Source organism: Prunus avium, chromosome 6 (genome assembly GCF_965620075.1).
Source record: "Prunus avium chromosome 6, drPruAviu1.hap1.1, whole genome shotgun sequence".
Classification (NCBI taxonomy): Eukaryota; Viridiplantae; Streptophyta; class Magnoliopsida; order Rosales; family Rosaceae; genus Prunus; species Prunus avium.
This window is the reverse complement of record NC_142289.1, coordinates 33,096,861-33,110,239: the sequence shown is the minus strand read 5'-3', so window position 1 is coordinate 33,110,239 and position 13,379 is coordinate 33,096,861. Positions and strand designations below refer to the sequence as shown.

The 13,379-nt window shown below is 42.7% G+C and overlaps 2 protein-coding genes across 2 annotated transcripts; one reads left to right on the top strand and one right to left on the bottom strand.

Annotated features, from left to right (window-relative positions):
• Positions 1-1,831: 1,831 nt before the first annotated feature.
• LOC110773670 (receptor-like protein kinase HERK 1) lies at positions 1,832-5,322 on the top strand. Its single transcript, XM_088255001.1, has one exon. The coding sequence runs from the start codon at positions 2,453-2,455 to the stop codon at positions 4,961-4,963; it is 2,511 nt and encodes an 836-aa protein (XP_088111127.1). The 5' UTR covers positions 1,832-2,452; the 3' UTR covers positions 4,964-5,322.
• A 951-nt stretch (positions 5,323-6,273) lies between these two features.
• On the bottom strand, positions 6,274-7,203 carry LOC110773671 (uncharacterized). Its single transcript, XM_088254716.1, has one exon. The coding sequence runs from the start codon at positions 7,051-7,053 to the stop codon at positions 6,274-6,276; it is 780 nt and encodes a 259-aa protein (XP_088110842.1). The 5' UTR covers positions 7,054-7,203.
• Positions 7,204-13,379: the final 6,176 nt, after the last annotated feature.

The window sequence follows — 13,379 nt, the reverse complement described above, 5'->3', positions numbered from 1 at the left end:
TGCTCATTTTCAACTAATTTTTTATATCTTATTGTTTTTTTTGGGTCATTATACATACTCAAAGTGCTTTTGTATAAAAGTTTACCAAACACCTTGATTACTCACAGCACTTTTTCAAATATAGTTTACCAAATGCCTAACTGATTTTTTTCACAGCTGATTATTTTTGCAGCACAGCAGAAACAGTTTTTTTTTAAAAGCACAGCAATACCAAACTAGCCCTAAAGGTCTGGGATTGTCTTAATAAACAAAGAGTTTTGTTAATTCCACCCTAAATAAATGAATTCAAATCCCACAACGAAAGAGTGGGTGAGAAAATAAGATAGGTGGGTGAAAATAACAGCACTCTAAATAAATCACAAAACACAATTTTTCTTGGGTGCTTAATTCCATGCTAAAATCCAGGCATTTTGCACAGCTATAAGACAAGAGTTGAAAAAGAAACGTGAGAATGAGATCATATCCTGGCAATTGGCATATATATGTAGATTTTCATGTCTTATTCAAATCTCCTTTTGTTTTTGTTTTTCTGCTTTCGCCAATTGTGTATTGCCGCGTCCCTCCCCTCCCTAGATATTTTATGTTATTAGTTTTTGCGGTTTTTGTTTTGTGTGTGTGTGACTTTGGTGGGTTTAAGAAAGTTAAGCAAATAGACGGCAGGTTTACATTCACCAACTAAAAGAAGCACCTCCACTGCTGGACCCTCGGTGGCCTTCGTATAATACTATTTCAAGGCCCACTTGCCAATTGCCCCCACAAAGACTTTCTTTCCCTTTTTTTTTTTAATAAATAAACAATCTTTATTTCTTTTGTATTCACATTGAAAGCATTGACTAATGTGAGACGATGGCTTGTAAGTTTTCAAAAGTCAGAAATTATTTACGTGTTCATAAACGATAATGGATTGTACATAACACACATCTTAAGAGCAAACTCAAAAGTGTTAAGCTTAAACTCCTAAATACAAGCAAATCACACATTTTCTCGTTGAGAGCATAAAACACCTAAATTTATATAATACATGCTTGCATTATTACATACCTTCTCCCATTTTAGATAGAATAAGAGTAATTTCGTTTGGAATGAATCGAGAAAGTTGTAATTTAACTAATAAAAATAAAAATGGAAGGCTTAAATTGAATGTACAACAAACTTTTTTTGGTTATATTGGAGTTTGGACTGGGGTGTCATAGGGCGAGGAAGCCACCACCAGTGTGGTGGGAACCCATTAGGAAATTTACAACATTTTGACATCAAGTAGGATGGCATTGGCAAATGCAACTGGGGTACTTCACAATTGGTGACCATATTTCTTTGGTTTTTCCCCCCTAAAATAGGGTCACTAGTTTTTAAAAAATAAATAGAAATTAATGACGTCAATTTCCATTTCTTGTTAGATCTACTTTATGGTATGATTATTTTAAAAAGTCGAGCACTTCTCGTCCATAATTAGACGTTAGGTATACACCTACATGTGTATACATAGCTTCTCTGACGGATTCATATTATTTTAGGAGTGCTATTTGAAAAGTGTAAATGACTCTAATTTATAAGGAGAAGTCGTACTCAGACATAAATAATCGACCACACTGCGTGACCAACTAACTTAATTTATATCTGCCACGTTGTGTTTTATTTTATTTATTTAATGTTTTATTCTAATTCAAAAAGAGTTTATTGAATTTATGATATAAAGTTTTTTTTTTATGCGGCTGGGATATAAAGTTGTTAAAAACTTTTCTTTGTGTGTTTTTAAAATAAAAGAAAAACAGTCGTTGAGTAAATATCCGTCTGTTATGAAATTATGACATATATTATTTTTCTTCTATTTTTTCGGACAGATATTTTTCTTTTCAGTTGCATTGCATCTTCTCTTGTCATTTTTATCCCTGGAATTTTCTTTCTCATCAAGGAGATAGATTGTATCACTCTAGTCTCTCTCCGCCAAAACAAAGTCAGCCCTCAGAAACACGGCTGGTTTGTAATTTATTTTATTAGCACTCATTTCGCCACAAATTTGACTCCGTTTCTAATTTGATTGGCATAGTTTTCGTTAATTTAATGCATAAAAGAATCTTTGAACCTGTCAGTATCCATCTAAGGTTGTCATCTAGTTCAAACCAGCTTGTGTTTTGCCAGATTTGCACACTATAACTGTTTTCCTCTATTTCGCATAATAGAGAAAAAACTGTTCTTGAACTCTGATAAAAGGGTTCATCAGATTTGTTTTTGCTTTGAGCTCAGGAATTGCACATCGCTCACTTGATCTTAAAGGTGACATCTTTTCACTTCCTCAGTCAATTCTCTTCCTGGGTTTTCATTTAATTGCTGGTTTTTTATTAGTCGAATCCCTATATTTCTTTTCCTGTATAAGAACCCAGATTATTTTGGTCCCAAATAAGCTCAAGCAAACCTAATCTCTTGGTTCCTCAGTAAATTTCCCAACTTTTTGATGATGGGTTATAGGAAATTTGATCTGTTCATCTGGGTTTTATCAGTCTTGTGTTTGGGATGGTTGTGTAGTGGATTTAATCCTGCAGACATTTACCTTATAGACTGTGGATCGCCTGCCAATACTTCAGTGGGTGACCGTGTCTATGTAGCAGATAATTTGGCTTCAAAATTTCTTTCAACCCCAAAAGATGTTGTTGCCAATATTTCTTTGAAATCAATCACTTCCTTTGATGATTCGCCGCTGTATCAAACGGCAAGAATCTTTACTGAATCCTCAAAGTACACCTTTTCCATAAGCCAGAGTGGGAGACACTGGATCCGCCTTTACTTCTATCCATTTATTTTTGGTGGTTACGATTTGAGCAAAGCGAAGTTCTCTGTTTCCACCCAAAACCATGTTCTCCTTGGTGATTTCAGTGTTCAAAACGCTTCTGTTGTCAAAGAATTTTCAGTAAATGTAACTTCAGATAGCCTTGTTATTACCTTCACCCCTTCCAACAATTCATTTGCATTCTTAAATGCCATAGAAGTTGTTTCAGTCCCCGACCAACTGATCACTGATGATGGCAACACTGGGTCAGGGAAATTCCAGGGTTTGACGACTCAGGCTTTGGAGACATCTTGGAGGGTGAATATGGGTGGACCAACAGTGTCCTTTGAGAATGATACCCTGTGGAGAACTTGGGTTCCTGATCAAAGTTTTCTAGTAAATGCGAACCTTGCCAAAGATGTCTCAAATATTGCAGCTGTTAACTATGATGTGGGTTCGGCATTGGCAACCGAGGATATTGCTCCACAAACTGTCTATGGAACCCTCACTGAGATGAAATCCGCGGGTGATCCCAACAGCAATTTCAATGTGACCTGGGAGTTCACAGTGGATCAAGGATTTCAGTACCTTGTTCGGTTTCACTTTTGTGATGTAGTAAGTAAATCTCTCAATCAGCTGTACTTCAATGTATATCTTGACTCTTGGATTGTTGCTCGAGATCTTGATCTGAGTACCGTAGCAATGAATAAGTTGGCTGTGCCATATTATATGGATTATGTCACAACATCTGCTGTCAGCAATAAGCTTAGTATTAGTATTGGCCCTTCCTCTGTAAATAATGCTTATCCCAATGCCATTCTAAATGGGCTTGAGATTATGAAATTGAACAATTCAGCAGGCAGCCTCAGTGGAGCAAACTCTCTAGTTCCTTCTTCAAATTCAAGTTCAAAAGGTAACGTCGGAGTAATAGTGGGTGCCAGCGTTGGGTCATTTATTGCAGTGGTATTGGCCGCGATTCTCTTTGTTCTTTGCAGAAGAAGTAAAAGACTGGCAGACCAGGGCCATTCTAAGACATGGCTTCCCTTTTCCATTAATGGAACCAATTCTCACACCATGGGAAGTAAATACTCATATGGAACAACTGCTAGTGCTGCTTCTAACTATAGCTATCGTTTTCCTTTTGGGGTTGTACAAGAGGCTACAAATAACTTTGATGAGAGTTGGGTTATTGGAATTGGTGGTTTTGGGAAGGTATACAAGGGAGTCTTAAATGATGGAACTAAAGTGGCTGTCAAGAGGGGAAATCCACGGTCTCAACAGGGACTTGCAGAGTTCAGGACTGAAATTGAGATGCTATCTCAATTCCGTCACCGACATCTTGTCTCATTGATTGGGTATTGTGATGACAAGAGCGAGATGATTCTGATATATGAATATATGGAGAACGGAACCCTGAAGAGTCATCTCTATGGCTCTGGTCACCCCAGCTTAAGTTGGAAGCAAAGGCTTGAAGTATGCATTGGATCAGCTAGAGGACTTCACTACCTTCACACTGGCTACGCAAAAGCAGTTATTCATCGTGATGTTAAATCTGCAAATATCTTGCTTGATGAAAACCTCATGGCCAAGGTTGCTGATTTTGGGCTTTCCAAGACGGGGCCTGAAATCGATCAAACCCATGTCAGTACAGCAGTGAAAGGGAGTTTTGGATACCTTGATCCTGAATATTTTAGAAGGCAACAACTGACAGAGAAATCAGATGTGTATTCATTTGGGGTGGTTTTGTTTGAGGTCCTTTGTGCAAGACCTGTTATAGATCCGTCCCTTCCAAGGGAAATGGTGAACTTGGCTGAATGGGCAATGAAATGGCAGAAGAAGGGGCAGTTGGAGCAAATAATAGATTCTACCCTCGCAGGAAAAATCAGACCAGATTCTCTCAGGAAATTTGGAGAAACCGCTGAGAAATGCTTGGCTGACTATGGTGTTGACAGGCCCTCCATGGGAGATGTGTTGTGGAATCTAGAGTATGCCCTTCAACTTCAAGAGGCAGAAATTCCAGGTGATGCTGAAGAAAATAGTACCAATATGATTGGCGAGCTATCCCCGCAAGTCAACAACTTCAATAATGTTGACGCAAATGATTCTGCTGCACAGTTTGAAGTCTCAAGTGTGGATGATCTTTCAGGTGTTTCTATGAGTAGAGTATTCTCACAGCTGGTGAAGTCTGAGGGTAGGTGATTTTTCTGAGAGTGTATTCTATGAGTTTTAGCTCCTCTTTTGGTAACACTTCTTTTGTGGAGTTTCCTGATGAAACTTGATGAAGCATTCTGAGTTCTCCTTTTGTACAGAAGGGGTGGTGGTTTGAGTGTGTTTTTTATATTCATAAGGATTTTATGTAACGTGTTTATTTCTTATTGATATTCCACACCATATGAAGCAAAAGTTCTGGGGTGGGATGGTTTTTGTACGCTCTCCTTCTCACAGCTATCTATCACGAGGCATTCGTATGATGAGGTGATTGTGAGAAGAAGGCGTATACGTGTCCCACTCAAGACTTTCTCCATATGAAAGCTGGTAAAAGGTTTATTTAATTTTTACTACTGTGTTGGTATTTTAGTGTCACGAGTGATTTGCACAGGATGTTTGGTTGATAAGTGGAGAAAGGAAAATGGAATACCAGAACCAACGACAAAATGGAAACTAAAATAAAGTAAGAGAGAGTAGCTTCAATTTTTCTAGCCGAAATGGTCAAAATTGTCCATTTGTTTGAACGAAGGAATTGAAAATTGCATTGAATTCTTAAAGAGTAATGCTATTTAGACACACAACATTCACCACCTTAGCTGACCACCTTATATGGCAACTGATGTATCATGCCAAGTCAATTAATGAATGTCGCCATGTCAATTAAAAAACAAATTAAAAAACCCTAGCTTTCCTAGTAATTGTTGTAATTATAATTGTATTTTCCTATTGAATAATTTTTTAAAATAATTTGTGGACCAAATTGCCCCTCCAAAACTAATAGAAGTTTAAAAAATTTGATGGAAATTGAGGATTGTCTCTGAATTGCTTCAAATTGAAATCATATGGACAAAATTGACAAAATTGAAACGACAAAGACCAAAGTGATAAAAGTGGCAAACTACAGAGTCCAAAAGGGACTTTTTGCCTATATTAATTGGCAAATGGCAAATTCCATGAAAATAGCTTTCCAAGTTCTTCATTGGAGGCAATTTTACAAAGGAAGAGGAGTGTCAACATTGGGCTGCAACACTGACTCTATTAACAAGCATGAGCAATTTTTGATATTCTAATAATTATATTCATAGAATTTCTATGTATTGGTAAAATAAGTGACCAATTATCACAAAACTTCTTGATTCAAAACCGAGTCTGCAAGAGATACTGGGTAATTACACTCTGCTCTAACTATAAGCTCAGTTCAAAAGAAATACTTCCCGGCATATCTTCAAGCACCGTCAACCATACTAAGACGAGCAGTACATTCATGGTTGCCAAGGGTACAGTCATGTCAAAGTTCCAAATTAGCTTCGCGATGTTTCTTTTATCAATGGCAACAAAGCCGGATCTACATCATCTTTAGACAACAAATCAACAATCAATTCCATAGTTGATGCATCCGCAGAGAAACCCCTCTCCACCATTTGTTGAATAAAAACCATTGCCCTCGATGTCTCGTTACTATTGATGAGCCCTCGGATAATTGTATAATAGGTGCAATCATCTGGAGAACATCCATTCTCTTCCATTTCTCCAACCAACTTTTCCGCTTCACTAATAAGGCCTCCATTACAAAGTCCACTGATCATTGTAGTATATATCCTGACATCAAGTTGAAGTCCTTTTGATGATAAATCATAAAAAAGGTTTTTTGCAGATTCAATTTTTCCAGCTATGCACAAACCTTTAATAAGAATATTGTAAATCACAATATTAATATCCAACTTCTTTCCTTCCATCACTCTAAAAAGTTCCATCGCCATAGGAAGTTGTTGGGTTTTACAGAGGCCATGCAGTAAAACTGCATAAGTTTCAACATCAGGAAGATGGCCATAACCTTGCATTTGAGAGAACAACTTTTGTGCATCACGTATTCTCCCCACTTTGCAGAAACCACCCACAAGAGTGGTATAAGTGATGGTATGAGGAACCATTCCCTTACGAGACATTTCCCGAAAAAGCATCATGGCATCATCAACGTTTTTACACTTACAATATCCGTTTATCAATATGCTATAACTACGAACATCAGTCATGGAGTCCTTGCAAAGCATTAGTTCAAAAACCTTTTTCGCCTTGTCCATTTCTCCTCATAAACAGTAACCAAAGTGAATTGTATGTAAACGCATTAGGTTCAATATCTCTTTCAATCATCATTTCGACCACAGTTTGCGCTTCCTCAGCCATCCCCTCCTTACAAAGTGTGTCTACCAAGATACTGTAGGTGTGCAAATCTGGAAAGATACTTTCAGTTCAATTAAGCAGTATGCCGATCATTCTGATTACCTCTATTTTGGGGTGGTTGACCCCTTTTATAGGCCTTGGGAGATGTGCACTCTTTGTAGTTTTTCGATGTGGGACTGTGGACGTCGATTCTGAGCATGCCACGTGTCCAAAAGGTGGGCGTTGCCCTAATGGAGCGATCGGTAGGCCGGGTGCCGAAGGCTACCCTGATCATGCTCGATCTCCTCCACGTGTCCTGTCTTTATTGGCTGTTCATTTTGGGTATAAATAGGAGTCCCCTAAGCCTTTATCCGAGGACATTCGGGTGAGGGCTTGATTTGTTTTCTTTTGGCAGTCCCCTGGTAGCCCTACCGTTCGGTAGTCTGCCAGGGAGCTAAGGAGTCGCCGTTGAGTGGGCTACCGTTCGGTAGTTCGCCAGGAGGAGGCGCTTGGCCCTTTTCTCCTTGTTTGTTCATTCGGAAGTCTTGCCAGAGAGCTCATGAGTCGCCGCTGAGTGGGCTACCGTTCGGTAGTTCCTGGAGTTCAGAACGGAGCCCGACTCGGACTTACCGATAGGTTCTTGACTTGGGCAAATTTTGATTATTTCCTCGCGCCCCGAGTCATGCGAGGGATTTGATGGGACAGAGTGACGCCTCGTCTTATGAGATCCGCGTGCTGTCAGAACCCCCATTCGTTGTGTGACGCGTGGCATGCCAAATCGCGCAGAGCAGAGTCATTAATGCGTCGTTCCGTGTCTCGAGGTGTACCATCACAACTCCTGCCTTATAAATAGGAGTGACCTCTGAGGTAGAAGTCACTTTGCATTTGTGAGAGATGCGGAAGCTCTGTCTAGGCGATTTCCGGCGAGAACTAACGGCAATCAAGGCGATTTCTGACGCAGTCAATCGGTACCAGAGGCGATTTTCGGCGTGAGCGATCTGTAGTCGAACCTGTCCTTCCTTCCACAGCTCTAGCCAAGGTACCGTTCGGCATCCCTTTAAAGTTTTCTTTTACTTCGCGTACGTCCTTCCTTGGTTTTGAACTAGACTAGAACTTCATGCAAGTGGGGTGTAGTTCGGTAGTCTGGTTACCATAGGTAGAGACGTAGGCATCGGTAAGCTAGTCCCTTTGCATGGCCCTTAGTTTCCCTCCCTTGTTTTTGTAGATGTCTGATAGCGAGTCTGGATTCGAGAGTGAGCCCTACGCATTCGAGGGGGAGTCTCCAGATAGGCAAAGGGAGACTGAGAGTGAGGAGTTGAGTGGGGATACCGTGGAAGATGGAGATTCTGACATTGAGATCGTCGGTGAGAGGGTTCATTCGGTACTAACCCACGGCATCGGTAAAGTGTTGATGACCAGCCAGCCTCAACCGTTGGCCGTGGTGTACCGAGATGGCTCCCATATTGGTCTAAGCCCGCCGTCTGAGCCCCAGGTGGAGGAGTTCCAGGTTTTGGATCGGCAAGTCTCTTACCGTTCGGAAGCGTCCCCTTCGTGTCGACCAGAACCCTCCACCTCCGAACGCGAGGGAGCTGCTACCGGATCATCTTCCCAGCTGAAGGTGACGATAGTTAACCGGGGGAGACCCAGGGTGCCTATGGGGGTGCCGAAGGAGGATCTCTTCGGCGTAGACTATTTAGATCCCAATAAAGTGACCAAACAGGAGATAGCTAGGATCCGCTGTGAGTACGGTATCCCCGATTCGGTAGGGATGCGGATCCCAGGTCCTACCGAATCCCTCAGCAAGCCGAAGGACGGTGAGGTTGCTTTTTTCACGCCTGTCCTCCAGCATGGCGTGAGACTGTCGTTGCAGTATGCCTTTCAGAGGATTCTCGCCCAGATCGGGTACGCTCCTGGTCAGTATAACCCCAACTTTTGGGTGGCTCTGATGGGGGTGATTACCGCTTTCGGGCTTGGCGAGGAGGGGGAGCCTTCTAATGAGCAGTTCTCTTACCTATACAGCATAACCAAATCTAAGAAGACTGATCATGGAGGTTGGGTCCAGGCGAATTGCCTCAAGGCTTCCGAACGTGGGCACTTTATTAGTTATGTGCCGACGTCCCAGAAGACTTGGAGGAATTGGCGGGTGCTGCTTTCGGGCGATTGGGAATCGCCGTCTGGGACGCCCGTCCGCTTTCATATCCCCAAGACCTTCCAGTTAACCGGTAGGTTGTCTCCCTACCGTTCGGTAGGTTAGCTAATTTTTATTTTCGGCAGTTCTAACGGTTCCTTTTCCTTTTGCAGGCAAGCTGAAACAATCGGTTCCGAGCCGATCAGAGATCCAGCAGATCGATCGAGTGAGGCTTAGGGTTCCTGCTGCCGAGAGGGTGTATCCCGAGTTTTTCTTCACCAAGAACCTCGTCAGAGCTCGACTTGTCAGCCCTACCGAGAGTAAGTATACTTATTTTCTGTTTTGATTTAGCGCTCTGTCCTCGTCTTACCGGTGCTTCATTTTTCGCAGTGACTAACGCTAGGCAATCTGCCGAGGCCAAAAAGATGGCCAAGTCTACCAAACGGCGCCTCGCGATGGGGCTGCAGGGGAAGAAGAGGAGTCGGCAGGGTGAGGCTGCCTCGGAGTCGTCGGCACCGGTGGTTGATCCGGACAACCAGACCCTTGCCGATCGGAAGAAGGCCATGGCTTCTGAGACACCTGCGACCCGATCGGCGCCCAAGGAAGGGCAGGGTGCAGAAGATGTCCCCTCCAAGGCTTCCGGGAAGCGGCTTCTGACCGTGGAATCGGAAGCCGAGATAATGCCGAAGCGTCGTCGGCAGTCTGAAACTCCGAGGGCGACGCTGGCTGTGGAGGAGGAAGGGGCCCTATCGAACCGGTTACCCTTGCCTGTCCTTCGAAGACGGTTCAGTTCGCGAACCATATGATCCTTGGTTCGCAGATGGAGCTGTCCGAGATAGACGAGCTCCCGAAGAAGCAGCTTCCGGATGAGGCGGGGCGCTCCTTCCGTCTTCAAGCTTCTGTAAGTATCTCGTTCTCTCCTTCTTCCCTGGTTTCCGTTCGTCTTATCACTTAACTGACTGACCGGTTCCTTTGCAGGCATCCATGGATATGTGGCTCTGCATGAAGAAGGCCATTGCCAATGCCGAGCACTCGAAGAAGCTGTATGAGGACGGCAAGGCTAAGGTTGCCGAGGCTGGCAAAGCGCTGCAGAGTCATGCCAACCTCCTGTTGGACTTAAAGGCTGCCGAACAGCAGGTCAAGGCTCTGGAGGCAAAAATGGCGGAAATGAGGGCGGCTCTGGATGAAGCGACGACGGCGGCGAGGGATGCCGAAGTGGCTAAGGAGGCCGTGCAGGTCGCTCTGGAAGAGTCGGAGCGGGCAAAGGCATCCGAGCTTGAGGCTGCCGTTCGGGAGGCGGTCAAGGCCTACCGTTCCTCTACAGAGTTTTCCAACCTACTGGATCGTGAGGTGGGTTCGGAGATGGCGGACCTTGTCTACCGCTTCAAACGGTATAATCCTGGCCGGAAGCTCAACCTCAACTTTATTGCCGATCCACCTCCCCTTCCCGAGGGAATCACTGAAGAAATGATAGAGGATTATGAAGGGGAGGATGCTCCAGTGGACGATGCAGATGCCGAAGACGGTCCAGCCGAGGTCGCTGATGTCCCTGCCGAAGCTGCCGAGGGTGATCAGCCTGCCGGTCGTGATACTGCTTAAGCTCGTTTTTAATATTCATTCTGTAATTTTATTCGCCGTAGGCGAAAGTTCTGAACACATTAATGCCGAGGGCATTTAACTTATATAATATTTTGTTTTTTATCGCTTGTGTTTTTATGTTTGAATTTTTATCCATGCTTGCTACTGCCGTAGGCTAATAACTGCGTAGGACAATCATTCTTGCTGTCAAGTGTTGTAGATATCGATAGGGACAAGGTCCCAATAGCATTTTCTCTATAGAGATGCCGTGGGCAAGTTCTGGATACCGATAGTTGAGTAGGGTGTAAGAGCGTAGCCTTTGATTGTCGTGGCTCACGTTAATGAGCCATGCCGAAACAATTTATTTGAATAATTACCGATAGGCCTTTACGATCTGGATAATCTCGTTTTATATATATAAGTGCCGTAGGCAAACAAATACAAATTCCGCCCTGCCGTTGGCTAGGGGGCTTACTTAAAATAACTCTTGAGATGTTCCACATTCCATGGGTGACCGAGGGTCTTCCCGTCCGTGCCTTGGAGCCTGTAGGTGCTGGATCTAAGGATGCCAATGACTTCATAGGGCCCTTCCTAGGAAGGTCCGAGGGTTCCCTCCGTTGGGTTTTTGGTTGCAAGCGAGACCTTGCGCATAACCCAGTCTCCGATTCTGAAGGAGCGGGGTCTGACCCTCGAGTCATAGTACCGAGAGACTCGCTGCTTGTACGCCTCGTTCCGAAGGTTAGCTACCTTTCGACATTCTTCGATTAAGTCTAGGCTCAATGAAAGTGCGGTTTCATTCTGCCTTGGCTCAAAAACTTCCGTTCGGTACGATGATTCGCCAATTTCGACCGGGATGACGGCTTTTGAACCGAATGCAAGGCTTAAGGGTGTCTCCCCAGTGGAGGTTCGGTAGGACGTCCGGATGGCCCATGTTCGGTTCATTTTTACACATGATTTTTCATGTTATTCCCCTTTTATTTTGAGTTAGTTTTTGACATTTTATAGCTTTTTACTTCCTTTTTGTGTTTTCTTAGATTTTACCTTGGTTAGATTGAAAATGAGCTAAAAGTGCACTACTTGTTATAATTTCTGTTTTAGTTCATTTTCGTAGGTCAACTTCTTGGCCTGGGATCAGCATGCTCCGGTGCTCGGATGAGGTCATGATCTTCTTGAGACTTGTTCCAATGGATGTTAACTACAACATATCCAAATTTGAGCTCCATTGGACAAGTATTGCCCATCCAACCGATCCTGCATGTTACCACAGCTCTGAAATCCGAATTTGGCCAGCTTTTACCTCCTTTGTGTTATCTTGATTTTCTTGTTACCATAACTCTTGGTAACAAGAAGTTACCTTAGCTTTGAGATATTTTCTGAAGCAATTGGCATCTTATTGAGGACAAAGCTTCATCATGGCAAGGGGACAATGGGCTAAGGCTTTATCAAAGGTGGTAGTTTAATACTAAAAGTAAAAGCTGGAAAGGAGGAGAGAGGGAAGCAAAAGGGAATTGCAATCTGAAGTTGGGGAGCCTTTTGAACGTGGGGAAGGAAGTCATTGAGAGATTACACAGAGAAGAGCAGATTTTGGAGAGCTTGGAGCTTGGAGAAGGCCAAGATGCAGCCAAGCTAAGTGGAGAAGAAAGCTTCCACCATTGATGACCTTGAAGCTTTCATCATTTTCTCAAAATCTGTAAACTCTTTCTAATTTTATTTTGAGTTTGTATTTGGAATGAGTATGAGCAACTAAACTCCATAGCTAGGGCTTAGGTTGAAGCCCTAAACATGATTACCTTATTGTTTTGATGCTTGAGTGTATGAATTTCTAGATATTGTTGATGAATTCCAATTCACCAAATTAATCTATCCTTGATGTGTGTTTTTCCTTGGTTGGCCATCTTTGAAAGCATGCTTCTTGAGATTGTTGGGATTATGTGTATCTTCATGTTATCCTAAGCAATAAATGGATGAAGTAAGAATCATCCATGTGATTTGGTTTCTTGAATACCTAATGTAAACACCATGCTATTAGGATTCTTGTGATGTTCATATTCTCTTTGAACTTAATGGGTTCTCCTTGTAATTGAATCGAAGTACGAACCATACCTAGGTTCGGTTATGGGGAGGGCACAAGTATTGTAGCACGAACCATGCACTTTACGTATATTAGACAGAATCAATGCGTCTTGAGCCACGACCCATGGTCTTGATTGCGAACATCTTCATCAACAAGTTTAGAGTTCATCACTTGAGTATCCATGAACATAGGTAGAATTGTTTAGGGTGGATTCCGAAACCCTAGTGTTTGTTACTTGGTACTTTCATATTTTGATAATTCATCTCTGCCATTCTCATTTAAATTCAAAGTCCATTTACTTTCATGCAATAGAATTAGGTCACTTGAACCAAACCAAAACCCCCCCCCAATGTGTGTGTGAGTTGTGTGTTTGTTACATGGTGTGTCTTTGTTACTGAATTTTATTTGTTTCTGTAATTGTTTTGGACTTTTGGTCCGCGTTGTGTTCTTCCATTTTCTGTGCTGAA

Bases quoted from the DNA above. Each gene is read 5' to 3' on its own strand.
- LOC110773671 (XM_088254716.1), bottom strand. From the start codon at position 7,053: ATGGACAAGGCGAAAAAGGTTTTTGAACTAATGCTTTGCAAGGACTCC.
- LOC110773670 (XM_088255001.1), top strand. From the start codon at position 2,453: ATGATGGGTTATAGGAAATTTGATCTGTTCATCTGGGTTTTATCAGTC.